Source organism: Rattus norvegicus, chromosome 16 (assembly GCF_021556685.1).
Source record: "Rattus norvegicus strain SHRSP/BbbUtx chromosome 16, alternate assembly SHRSP_T2T, whole genome shotgun sequence".
Classification (NCBI taxonomy): Eukaryota; Metazoa; Chordata; class Mammalia; order Rodentia; family Muridae; genus Rattus; species Rattus norvegicus.
The window spans coordinates 19,483,896-19,498,013 of NC_141549.1; the positions used below are offsets into that span (position 1 = coordinate 19,483,896).

The 14,118-nt window shown below is 47.0% G+C and overlaps 1 protein-coding gene across 2 annotated transcripts in view; it reads right to left on the bottom strand.

Moving 5' to 3' along the window:
• The window catches only part of Sugp1 (SURP and G patch domain containing 1), a 30,945-nt gene that overhangs the window by 2,259 nt on the left and 14,568 nt on the right, over positions 1-14,118 (bottom strand). For both annotated transcript variants that reach the window (XR_015639354.1, NM_001011920.1), the window contains exons 5-9: positions 12,444-12,567; positions 11,991-12,091; positions 11,171-11,294; positions 4,228-4,589; positions 133-239 (exon numbers count right to left, since the gene is read on the bottom strand). Coding sequence is in view for 1 of the 2 variants with exons in the window: in NM_001011920.1 (NP_001011920.1) it covers positions 133-239; positions 4,228-4,589; positions 11,171-11,294; positions 11,991-12,091; positions 12,444-12,567 (818 nt within the window). In the remaining variant the exon portion in view is untranslated. The remainder of the gene's footprint in view (positions 1-132; positions 240-4,227; positions 4,590-11,170; positions 11,295-11,990; positions 12,092-12,443; positions 12,568-14,118) is intronic.

The window sequence follows — 14,118 nt, forward strand, 5'->3', positions numbered from 1 at the left end:
CAGGCCCTGGGCCCTGCCCTAACCTGGCTCTAGGGACTTGCCTGTCAGGGACTCCTCAGATAGCACTTAAACACTGACACTAATGTGACCCTTTGTTTTGGGCAGAGCTGAGTCACCCGCTTGAGACCTTACCTCCTGCTGTTCTTTTAGCTGCTTCTTTTGTGCATCGGACAACTCTGTGACACCCACCAGGCCCACAGGTTTCCCCTTCTCATAGCCAAGCCCCTTGAGATCTTGAACTAGAAACAGAAACAGGGAAGAGGACAGTAAGAAAGTGGTGCTCCTGTTGTCAACTCTGCCCACAGCACCCCATGCAGGGTCCACAGCAGACCTAGAGAACTCCACTGTGGTGGTGCTCTGGTTGTTCTCATCTTTAGAAAGAAGCCTCCAGGAGGTTTCACAATCCCTTAGCCACAGATATGGCTAAGGATCAGAGGGTCCCATATCCCAGAATAGAAACGTGGCCTGAGTCCTCAACTCAATACTACACTAATGGTGATGGGGCAGAGGCCTAGCAACACAACAGAAAGGAGCTGAGTTATATACATGCCCATGAGCCATGCACATGCTATCTGGTGTAAATGCCCATTGGGTTGAGTCTCCATTGAGTTAGACTCCACCAAGTGGCTCCCTCGGGGAAGATAACTAGCTACCCTCAAAGCTACTGACATTTAAAATTTGCATTATTGTTATAACTTGGCTGGAGCTGCGCTGACCGTGGGGAAAGTGGTATGATAGTCTGTCTGATCGACAGAAGGCACCAAACACCACTGGGAAGGGAAGCCCAATCTCTATATGCTTACACACAGAGTACTCTGGAAGGTTGGAAGGGCCGAGTCCATTGAGTCCTCAGGCTGGTGTACCACCCTTCAGAACTTCCTACTAGGAACGGATGAGGTTCAGGGCCCATATACATGAAGCCCTGGGTTTCATCCCCAGGAACATGTGCACACACGTACACTCACACACATATTTTGGCCAGCATACATGAAACCCTGAGTTTTCCTAGGCTCCCAGTTCACCCTTGATCTTTGCTTGAAGAGAGGAGCACACATGGGTGTGGGGACCCATGAGGCTGAGAAGAAGGGACCTTTCTTTTTTGGCCACTCCACCAGTGACAGGGAGTGAGTGCTCTCAGAGACAATACAGACCACTGGGATGTGAACCTTGGCCTATGGTTTGGAACCTGTGATGCTAATCTGGAGCACAGCCTTGGTGCCTTCGTCTTCAGGGCTCTGGATTTTTTCTCTGGCCAGCAGCAGAAGCACCCAGCCTTAAGTGGCAGGCAGGCTGTCTCTTAACCCTCAATTGGCACTACCAAGTTCTGGAGCTTTACTCCTTGACTGAAGGCCCCAGGGCAGGGCTGGAGATGACTGGCCCTCAGGGTTAGCTAGGATGTCCGCCCGCCTGCCCGCCCACAGGCCAGCCCAAGAACCAGGAGAGCAGCCTTTCCTGTGGAGCTGCACTGGCTGGTCTTATATAGTTGACAAGAGGGAATGTTGACTGAGAAAATGCCTCTATACCATATCTGGCTGTTCACAAACCCATGGAGTATTTTCTTAATTAGTAACTGATGGGGAGGGCCTAGCCCTATGGATGGTGCCATCCTTGGGCTGGTGGTCCAAGGTCCTATAAGGAAGTAAACTAAGCAAGCCATACAGAGAAGCCAGTGAGCAGCACCCCTATGGCATCTGTGTCAGCTCCTGCCTCCAGGTTCCTGTCCTGATTTCATTCACTGATGGACAATGATGTGGAAGTATAGGCCAAAGAAATCCTTTCTTCCACAAGTTACTTTTGTTGATGGTGTTTCATCAAAGCAATAGTAACCTTAACTAAGACAGGGGCCATCTATCCTCTCGAAACTGTGAGCAACTGGGAAGGGGGATGGTGGTGGGTAGGAGGACCAGATGGCAGGAAAAGTTCCTCAGTCATTTATTCTCAGCTTAGAAGACAGAAGACCACCCCCATACTCATATGAGCTCATGGCAGAAAATACAAGTTATGCTGGCTGTGCCTCAAACTGCTGTGAGGAAGAAAGATCACAGGTGACTGTACTAGCTATGGTAGCTTCTTATCTTGTATTTCCTGAATTTTCTTTCTTTTTTATTTTTTAAATTTTTTATTTTATTATTATTATTTTTTTTTTTGGTGTGAATCCCCCCACCCCATATGAATTTTCTATGATGAAGATGTAAGCCACGTGCTTCAAAGCCTAGGACAGAACAACAGGACAATCTGTGTGACCTGACAGAGGCACACTGACAGGGTGGAAACAGATATGCTTCTAGAACACACATGGTGGAACACACATGGTGGAACACACACACGGTGGAACACACACACGGTGGAACACACACGGTGGAACACACACATGGTGGAACACACACGGTGGAACACACACACGGTGGAACACACACATGGTGGAACACACACATGGTGGAACACACACATGGTGGAACACACACATGGTGGAACACACACATGGTGGAACACACACATGGTGGAACACACACACACATGGTGGAACACACACACATGGTGGAACACACACATGGTGGAACACACACATGGTGGAACACACACATGGTGGAACACACATGGTGGAACACACACATGGTGGAACACACACATGGTGGAACACACCTTTAATCCCAGCACTTGGTAGGCAGAGGCAGACTGATCTTTGAGTTCAAGGTCAGCCTAGTCTACCTGGTGACTTCCAAGCTGTACAGTGAGACCCAGACTCACTGACTGAAAAGATCAGCAACCACAATCTACTGGGCTGGAGAGATGGGGCTCAGCAATGGGTGCTGGGTGCTCTTCCAGAGAACCTGGGGTCCATTTTGCACCATCTACACGGTGGCTTACAACCACCTGCAACTGCAGCTCCAGGGCTCTGAGGCCACTTTCTAGGCTCCGAATGCATCAAGTATGCATTTGGTGCATAGGCAGCCTTTCCTGAGGAGCTGCACTGCCTAGTTTTATGTAGTTACTTGAGAAGAGGGAACATCAACCCATACACATTTTTAAAAGCCTCTAAAACACACTAAGGAAAAGCTGACAGCCCTTAAGGGGAAAGAGAGCATCCTGCAGGTTAGAGAGTGCAATGCGCTACTTTTACACCAGCAGTTGGGGATGGAGCCCAGGACATGCAATGACTGACAGGCCAGCTTTCACTGCTGGGTCACACCTCAAGCCTGAAAATGGCATTTCTAAGAATGGGTACAGCAACTACACAATATAATCACTAAGGGCTGAGGCACTGGCTGCTCTTCCAGAGGTCCTGAGTTGATTCCCTGCAATCACATGGAAGCTCACAACTACCTATAACTCCAGTCCTAGGGGACAGAATACCGTCTTCTGGCCTCTGTGGGCAACACATATATGTAGTGCACAGATATACATGCAGACAAAACACTCAAACATATAAAATAAAAATAAATAAAGCTAGTCATGGTGGGTCACACCTGTCACCTGAAAACTCAGAAGCTGCGCTTTATCAAGAAGTCCAGCATGCTCAAGGCCCAGGTTTGGCACTCTGCATCAAAAGCAATGTATCATTTGTCCTCTGTAACGTATCTGTTGTTGGGGAGGTGTCTACACTATACAGACTTGGCTAGCCTGAATCTTACTATACAGATGGAGCTGCCCCAAACTCAGAGATTAACTTGCCCCTGCCTCCTGAATGCTGGGATTAAACTGTGTGCCATCATGTCCAGCACTCTATAACCCTTAGTCTTATTTCCTTGCCCACCATACACACCCTCTGGAGTACTGCTTACTACACTTGTCAAGAATGGTAGAACATACCATTCCAGTTTCAAGGAAGTAGAGGATTGGGGTTCTGAGACTATCTCAAAAGATTGCCCAAACCAAAAACCACAATGAGACTGTTTCACACCTACCAGGATGGACATGTGTGCATGTGTACCTATAAGTTTTAAGACAGGACTGGCCTGGAACTTTCAGTTCCCCTGATGTTGCTTTCTGGGATAAAGGGCTATACCACCAAGCCTGGCTCTGAGTCTGTAACTGTATAAAAAGGCCAAGGACAATCACAGACTTTGGTGTTGGCATGGGTCCTAGACCCAATCCCCTCTGGAGCCTGAGGACCAGTTCCAGTTGCATAGGTGTACCCTAATGGCACAGAGTACCCAGCCACAGGAGGGAGTAAAATGTGGCCCATGCTCTCAAATGATCCCTAGGATCGCCAAGGAAGGCCCCAACCTGAAAGAGGTGAAGGTGAGGCATCTGTGTCCTTCTGTGCCAGTTCTGCAGGTGGCAGCTCCACTTTGTCCTCCTCAGGCCCCCACCGGCTCTTCCGCTTCCTCTTTACAGTGGCTGTGGCGGTGGGCTTCCCGGGGATGGATGGAGTGGGGTTGACAGCAGGTGCTGGGGCCACTGGAGTAGGGCAGGCAGTGATGGGGGGCACAGCCCCTGACAGGGCTTCTGGGGCAGACTTTCGCCGCAGGCTGGGGTTGGGAACAGGAGCAGGAAGGGAGCCTGTGGAGCCCGCCTTGGCTTTCCGGAACTCCTCCAGCTTTTGCTTGTAGTACCTGTACCCTTGGCTGTTGGGATCATAGAGAAAACTGCAAAATAAAGTAGGGGGACACCATAGCTAGGGTGAGACCTGGCCCTGCTCCTGGGGTCAGAGCAGATCAGGCTGTATGCACTCAGGGTTGTAAGCATCACTGTTTAGTCAGGCCTCACCCAGAGGCTACTGCAAGCCTGTCCACCTTTCAGGTGCCAGTCATAGAGGCTCCTACTGGGGATGACAGGCACCCTCAGAGCCCCCACCATATCAGTGACCTTATATCAGAAAATCCTTGGTAATTGTACTCAGACCTTAGGTACCACTCCTTCAAATTCAACCATATCTCCAGTGAATCCCTATGGGCTGACAGTGAAGGACACAGGTTGGGGCTCCATCCCCATCTTAGGGTAAGTGGCTTGGGGAAGAAGCACTCTTCCCTTAGAAGCTGTAGGCAGAAAGCTTATCACCTTTGACCTGAGGCAGCTGGGAATACAGTAGGATTGAGGCGACAAAGACTCCACTCCGTTTCTTTGGCAGAGCAGAATGGAGTAACCTGGATTAGTGTTCCCAGTTTCATTTGGCAAATACCAAGAAAGATCCTGGATTAAGGAGCAGACCTATACGCAAGAACCTGGAGGCTGGGCCCAGCAGAGCTGTACTCTAATAGACAACGGTGGCCTCAGTCCCCCAGGGGCTGCCTGAATGAAGCCTGATACTACCTAACTCTCTGTGCTCAGATGCTGTCTCTCCTATAAAATGGTGTAGCTTGAACAGAGCCCACACACCTTCCTGAGGGCAAAAATAAGTTGCAAATGACTCAGAATGCCTAAAGCAACAGCAACAGAGCTGCTCTGTGCTGTTCAGGGAATAATGATTGTAGACTGCACACACATGGCAGAAGCAGGTTGCCTTTGAATAGTTTCACCACGTAGCTTACAAAATGCTTGGTGGGGCACCAGAACACACAGGAGATGGTAGCATAGGGTCAGATACTGTGGATTCTTTTTGAATGAGCAAGGACCCACTAAGAGTCCCATGTGTTTGCATGAGCCCCTAGGAGACAGGTGGAAGAAACCTAATATCTGCCATCTGGAAAGGCAGGACAGGAAGAGTGGGTGATGGTGGTGTCAGAAACAAGGGGGCTGGAAAGATGGCTCCGGGGTTACAAGCACTGGCTGCTCTTAAGTAAGACTAGGGTTTGGTTCCCAATATCCACATGGCAGCTCACAGCAGTTTAGTTCTACATAGGCTCTGACATCCTCCTCTTCTGGCTTCCATCACATGGTGCACACAGACACATGCAGGGAGTTTTAAAATTAATAAATTAAAAGATTTTTTGGGGGGTTGGGGATTTAGCTCAGTGGTAGAGCGCTTGCCTAGCAAGCGCAAGGCCCTGAGTTCGGTCCCCAGCTCCGGAAAAAAAAAAAAAAAAAAAGGAAAAAAAAGAGACAAAGCTTTAGCCTTTAATCCTTGCATTTGGGAAGCAAAAAATCCAAGGTCAGTGTTTCTAGACAAGCCAGAACTGCAGAATGAAACACACACATACCCATCTACCCACCCTAGGCTCATGCCTTTCATCCTATAACTTGCTTGGAGGCAGAGGCAAGTGGATCCCTGTAAGTTCTAGGCCAACCAACTAGGGCTACATAAAAAAACCCTGTCTTGAACTCCTCCCCCCTCAAATAAAACTAAACCATTAAATCTACCAAAGTAAACTAAAAGTAAGCCCCCATCCTCTTCTTTGGCTTCCGGTCACACCATGGACTGCAGAATAAGAAGCCAATCAAACTTCCACCAAGCCTACGGAACACTAATAGCATCCAAAAATGAAGTAACTATTTCAATATTTGGGGCATGTTTCCCAAACCAGCCTCCTTGCCTCAGTCTTGTTGCCCCTAAGAATTTGCATCTAAAGGCTGGAGAGATGGCTCAGGGGTTAAGAGTACTGATTGTTCTTCCAGAGGCCCTGAGTTCAACTCCTAGCAACCACATGGCGGCTCACAACCATCCGTAATGGGATCTGATGCCCTCTTCTGGTGTGTCTGAAGACAGCTACAATATACTTACATAAAATAATAAATCTTAAAAAAAAAAAAAAATTGAATCAAGTTGTGCTGGCTCATGCCTTTAATCTCTGAGTTCCAGGCCAGCCTAGTACACAGAGTGAGTTCCAGGATAGCCAGTTCTACACGGAAAAACCCTGTCTCAGAAAAAGTCAAGTCAAGTCAAGTCAAGTCAAGTCAAGTCAAGTCAAGTCAAGTCAAGCCAAACCAAACCAAACCAAACCAAACCAAACCAAACCAAACCAAACCAAACCAAACCAAAGAACATGCCAGGAACTGAATCACTTGGTATGAGACTAGTAGTAGTAACGTGCCTTTGGTTTTCTGACATGTGGTCACAAAGGGTTGTTGTTGTTGTTGTTGTTGTGTGTTTGAGATAGGGTTTCACTACGAAGCCCTGGCTGGCCTTAAGTTCACAAATCCATCTGTGTAGACCACATCCAACTCTCAAAGCATTTCATTAACTGGGGTATCCAAGGGACAAGGAGTAAATGGGCACACCTTCTAGGACAGGAATGCCAAGTAGCAGGTGGACTGGAATACATGGAGATGTTACCAGCAACATGTCTATAGGCAAATCTGGGTTTTGTGGCTACCTCATATGTAATCCCAAGTATGATGGTTAGTTTTCAATGTCAACTTGATATAGTCTAGAATCATTTGGGAAATCCCTCAGTAGGGAATTGTCTGGATCAGAGTAGCCTGTGGGCATGTCTATGAAGAGTCGTTCTGACTACATTAGTTGAGCTGTTAGAGCTGCCCACTGTGGGAGGAACCATTCCCTGTACAGTGCCCTCCGCTCTATAACAGAGTGGGAAAAGTACATGAGCACATTTACTCATTCTGTTCTTGACTGGATGTGACTAGCTACTGTAAGTTACTGCTGCCTTTCTCCTCAATCAAAGACTGTAACCTGGAACTGAAACCCCTTTCCCCTACATTGCTTTTGTCAGGGAACTTTTTCACAGCAGCTGGAAATAAAATTAACTCAGCAACTAAGGCTGAACTGTCCATTTCATGTAAATTCACATGCCTTGTCGGGGTCAGAAAACAAATGCCCCATTCCTTCCCCAATCTGGTGAGTCATGGGGATGGGTGTGGGAATAGTTTTCAGTCAGTCTTCTTGCATCCTGGGTTGGCTCAGTGTCAGTGACAGCTATTCTGAGGTTAGGCATCTACTCCCATACCCTTCATGCAGACAAAGGGCCAGGCAGGAGGTTTAGGGCCACCTGAGCCAATACATGCAGTAAAAGGCTGGATGGGGCTGGACCTTGACCTCTTGAGAGGCAGGAGATCATAGTACAATCCCATCACACTTCTCAGTGGTCCTGTGCCAGACAGATCTCCACAGCAAATTCAACAGGAAAATTAGTGAGTTCTTTAAGTGAGCTCAGTTAAATAACTTTATGGAGTCTACTAGGCTGAGTGTGATGGCACACACCTGTCATTCCAGATTTAACAAACTGGTATAGGAGAAGCAGGAGTTACAGGCAGTTTTTGCTGCAGTTAAGACTCTGTTAACCCCTTCAGCCCCACAGCACACCGGCCCCCAGACCACGGAGCAGATGTCTCAACTTCAGGATTGGTATATTAGCTCATAGGTGAGTCTGAAAGTGATCCAGTCCTCTTTGGGATCAGAGGACAGGATGGGTTCCCTCTCCTCACACCTGAAGACTCCTGATCCCTACTGCTTCCTCATCGTAAAAGACATCCCAAGACTACACTCAATATAAACCTTTTTGTGAACCATGAGCCCAGCCCACTCCCAGCCAGCAACTGCCACTTGTCAGAGGCAACAAAGTAAATGCTATGTAAGAGGCATGGGAGATGCGCCTGAGACACCGCCGGAACCTGAAGGAAACAGACCGGATAAACAGTTCTCTGCACCCAAATCCCGTGGGAGGGAGAGCTAAACCTTCAGAGAGGCAGACACGCCTGGGAAACCAGAAGAGACTGCACTCTGTGCACATCCAGACGCCAGAGGAAAATACCAAACGTCATCTGGAACCCTGGTGCACGGAGGCTCCCGGAAAGAGCGGCGCAGATCTTCCCGGTTGCTGCCGCCGCGGAGAGGACTTAGGCAGTACCCCACGAGCAAACTTGAGCCTTGGAACCACAGGTAGGACCAACTTTTCCCCTGCAAGAAACCTGCCTGGTGAACTCAAGACACAGGCCCACAGGAACAGCTGAAGACCTGTAGAGAGGAAAAACTACACGCCCGAAAGCAGAACACTCTGTCCCCATAACTGGCTGAAAGAAAACAGGAAAACAGGTCTACAGCACTCCTGACACACAGGCTTATAGGACAGTCTAGCCACGGTCAGAAATAGCAGAACAAAGTAACACTAGAGATAATCTGATGGCGAGAGGCAAGCGCAGGAACCCAAGCAACAGAAACCAAGACTACATGGCATCATTGGAGCCCAATTCTCCCACCAAAGCAAACACGGAATATCCAAACACACCAGAAAAGCAAGATCTAGTTTCAAAATCATATTTGATCATGATGCTGGAGGACTTCAAGAAAGACATAAAGAACTCCCTTAGAGAACAAGTAGAAGCCTACAGAGAGGAATCGCAAAAATCCCTGAAAGAATTCCAGGAAAACACAATCAAACAGTTGAAGGAATTAAAAATGGAAATAGAAGCAATCAAGAAAGAACACATGGAAACAACCCTGGACATAGAAAATCAAAAGAAAAGACAAGGAGCTGTAGATACAAGCTTCACCAACAGAATACAAGAGATGGAAGAGAGAATCTCGGGAGCAGAAGATTCCATAGAAATCATTGACTCAACTGTCAAAGATAATGTAAAGCGGAAAAAGCTACTGGTCCAAAACATACAGGAAATCCAGGACTCAATGAGAAGATCAAACCTAAGGATAATAGGGATAGAAGAGAGTGAAGACTCCCAGCTCAAAGGACCAGTAAATATCTTCAACAAAATCATAGAAGAAAACTTCCCTAACCTAAAAAAAGAGATACCCATAGGCATACAAGAAGCCTACAGAACTCCAAATAGATTGGACCAGAAAAGAAACACCTCCCGTCACATAATTGTCAAAACACCAAACGCACAAAATAAAGAAAGAATATTAAAAGCAGTAAGGGAAAAAGGTCAAGTAACATATAAAGGCAGACCTATCAGAACCACACCAGACTTTTCGCCAGAAACTATGAAGGCCAGAAGATCCTGGACAGTTGTCATACAGACCCTAAGAGAACACAAATGCCAGCCCAGGTTACTGTATCCTGCAAAACTCTCAATTAACATAGATGGAGAAACCAAGATATTCCATGACAAAACCAAATTTACACAATATCTTTCTACAAATCCAGCACTACAAAGGATAATAAAGGGTAAAGCCCAACATAAGGAGGCAAGCTATACCCTAGAAGAAGCAAGAAACTAATCGTCTTGGCAACAAAACAAAGAGAATGAAAGCACACAAACATAACCTCACATCCAAATATGAATATAACAGGAAGCAATAATCACTATTCCTTAATATCTCTCAACATCAATGGCCTCAACTCCCCAATAAAAAGACATAGATTAACAAACTGGATACGCAATGAGGACCCTGCATTCTGCTGCCTACAGGAAACACACCTCAGAGACAAAGACAGACACTACCTCAGAGTGAAAGGCTGGAAAACAACTTTCCAAGCAAATGGTCAGAAGAAGCAAGCTGGAGTAGCCATTCTAATATCAAATAAAATCAATTTTCAATTAAAAGTCATCAAAAAGGATAAGGAAGGACACTTCATATTCATCAAAGGAAAAATCCACCAAGATGAACTCTCAATCCTCATCTTCGATTGGTTTATATACAAGTGTGCAATTTCTAGGCTTGAAAGTAAAATGATGCTATCTGGTGCTGGATAGAGGAGCCTTATTTTTTATTATGGCAGCTTGCTATTTTTGTAACATGGTGATTTGGTTGAACACAATAAAGTACAGTAGTAACTGAAAAAAAAAAAAAAAAAAAAGAGAGGCATGGGAGAAAGAGACCTAAAAACCCAGTGTGCCTGCTCAGATCCACTAAGGAAGCATATCCATGAGCTTTGAAGTCAGAAACTCCGAGGCTAGCCGAGTGTGGTAGCATTTGGGAGGCAGAGGCAGGCAGGTTTCTTGAGTTCCAGGCCAGCTTGGCCTATAGAGCTTAGTTCCAGGACAGCCAGGGCTACACAGTGAGACCCTGTCTCTTAATAGTAATAATGATGATGATGCCAACAACAACCCTCCTAGGTTAGAGCCCCTGTACCTCCTGCAAAAGTCATGGCTGGGGTGAGCCTTTCTGAGCTGAATTTGAATACACACACACACACCCCCCCCTCCTCCCAGGCAACGTTTTGAACACTTGGTCCTTTAAGAGGTAACACTCTGGAAGGAGCCTTCAGGACCATCGTTTGGCCCTGACCCAGGTGTCCTCTGCTGCCTGGCCAGTGAAGACACCACAAACCACTCTGCTTTCCCAGTCACAGTGAAGGACAACCTCCAAAGCATGAGCCAAGGTAAACCTCTCCTCCCTCCAGCCTACTGTCCACGACTGCACCCAGAGCCCTACCTGAAGGCCTGATTCTCACGGTTGTTCTGGAGGGCGATGGTCTCCACTTCAGGACCCCCGTCTGCTATGAACCTGGCCAACTTTTCTGCAAGGTTCTTGGCCTCTTCGTCCTCTGGGGGTGAAACTTTAAGCAGGCTGTCAGTACTGAGCTCAACTCACCACACCCAACAGCCTAATTCCTGCTAAGAGCCCCTCGGAAGTGAGCGGGGCTTGGCTTAGGAACAGTGCAAAGAGAGACAGGCAAACAGGAATCAGATTACTATTGGGACCAAAGCCAGAGAAATATCACAACTATACAATTCCCACCCCACCCAACCCCACCCCACCTCGAAAGTATATGGCATTGGGGGCTCATTCTCTTTTCCTAGGGAGGACAAAGCAGAAGTGTGAAGTGATTCAACCATGTTTCACATATCAGACTCCTGCTGCCCATCAGAGTCCCCGACCCAGAGACCCATCCCTATCCACCTCCTGCTGTTTACCCATAGCCCACCTAACTTGGCTTCAGGGACCACACCTACCTGCCTTGGGCACATATGGAGCTAGAGATAACTAGATCTTGTCAGAATAACAGCAAATGCTCTCTTGGCCCATTTCCATGTTTGAGTGAGCATCTGCACAGAACCCCTATCCCCATGGGGTCCCTGACATGCCACAACCCTACACCTTAGAGCCAAGCCTGATGCTCAGAATACAGCTGGGCTCTGGGGGAGCTGCAAGTATACTGGTGTACCCACAGGGAAATTCTCACTGCCCATGAGGGCTTAGGTTTTAGCTGCCCACATACCACAGTGTTCCCTGCCTTCCTCTGACCACTTACCTTTCTGGGTGGCTGCCTGTGGCTTTTGGGCTTCTTTCCTGATCTCGGCTACCTTCTTTCTGTAGTATAGGAATTCCCTGCTATTCTTATCATGTAAAAACCTGGAAAGAAGATTTGGACATTGGAAATGAGTTTCAATGGTGGGTGACTATGTTGACTCACTGCAGAGCCCTAATAAGCAGGGCATTCACAGAGTACCTAAGGCTGGGTCACAAGCAGCAGAGGGAGACCCTGGAGGCTATCCCCAGCACTTCTTCCCAAATAATAATAATATCCTCCTCTGGGGCTGGGATGTAGCTCAACAGAAGAGTCCTTGCTTAGCACACAAGAGCCCCTAAGTTTTATCCAGAGCTCCAGACAGGGAGGTCCCTGGCCCACGCTGTGTGTCAAACATCCACACTTATATGTGTGACCACAAATGTGAGCAGCATGGCACTGCCCAGCAGTACTCACGTGAAGGCTGGGTTATCCTTGTAGTCCTCCATAGCTACTTTCTCTAGCTCGGGGCCTCCTTCTGCCACAAAACGGGCTAGCTTCTCTATCACTCTCCGAGTCTCGGCTCCCTCTGGGGGTGAAACTTTAAGGAGGCTGTCAGTACGGGGCTCCAACTCACACACCCAACAGTCACTAGGTACACTCTCTCTATAGACCGCAACGACAGAGGGGAGAGGATTGGGAGATGCAGGAGGCTGCCCATAACTCATACACATGGGTCTGGAGAGAGGTGTTTAGTATCCATCATCAGACAATCTGGCAGGGGATGGGGGTTGGGTCTCTGGTGGGTGAGCCATCTTCAAGCTAAAAGGGCCACTGGGAACTAAACACACACACACACACACACACACACACACACACACACACACACACACACACACACACACACATGCTCCCCTCTCTGTGTGGTGTTAATATTCTTTAAAAAATTATTTTTAAGCTTTTGTGCATGAGTATTTTACCTGCATATAGTAAGTATACTACTTGTATACAGTGACAATAGAAGCCAAAGAGTGTTGGATCTCCAGAACTGGAGTTAAAGGTGTGAGATACCATGTATGTCCTTCAACAGAACCCGCATCCTTTGTAAGAGCATCTAGTGCTCTAACCATTAAGCCACCTCGATAGCCCTACAATTTTTCTTTTCTTTTCTTTTTTTTTTTTTGGAGCTGGGGACCGAACTCAGGGCTCTGCGCTTGCTAGGCAAGTGCTCTACCACTGAGCTAAATCCCTAACCCCCAATTTTTTTTTTAATTTACTAGTTTTCAGAATAATGTATTGGATCCCTTTCAATTTTGGTCTCCCCAATCCTCTCAGGGGTTCTGTTTTGTCTCTCTGAGTAGCCTGGCTGTCCTGGAAAGACTTGGAGATAAGGATGGCCTTGCTCTACCTGCCTCCAGAGTGCTGGAGTTAAATAAAGGCGTAAGCCACCATGCTGGATGCTCTTAAAAGAAGGTGACTTCTTTTGTATGTATATGCAAATGCATGTTTCGAATATGAAAATGAGCGCAATGTAGTTCTTCTACCTTCATTCTTTGATTTTGTCATTTTAAAAGATTTACTTTGTTTTTGAGTGTTTGTCAGTATGTGTGTCTGTGTGCCATGTACATGGTGGTTGCAAATGACTGTGAGCCATCATGTGGGTACCAGGAACCAAACTCTGAGCCAGTCCCCTGAAAGAGCAGCAAGTACTTTCAATTGCTGAACCATCTCCCCAACTTTTTAATGTTCTTTTTTAAATTTTAATTTCTGATTTAGGGTCTCCACTGGAATTTGTCAAGTATACTAAGGTGGCGGGCTAACGAGGCCTGTCTGTCTCCTCAGCACCAGCACTGTGACTACAGCAGTGTCACCACATCCAGTATTTTCTTTTGCTCTTCAATGTGGGATTTCCAATCAAACCCAGCAGGTCCCTATGCTTAGGAGCCATGAGAAGGCCAAGCACTTTCCTGACTGATCTGTCTTTCCAGCTCTAGCAAAGTCTCCTTTGAAAATGATTACACACTGATCTGAAGACTGGATGGACCTCAGTTCACTATCTTTCTGGGATTAATTTTAAAATGTTTTACATTTGATATTTATTTCATGTGAGGTAGAGGACAGTTTAGTATGTCATTTATACTAAACTAACTTT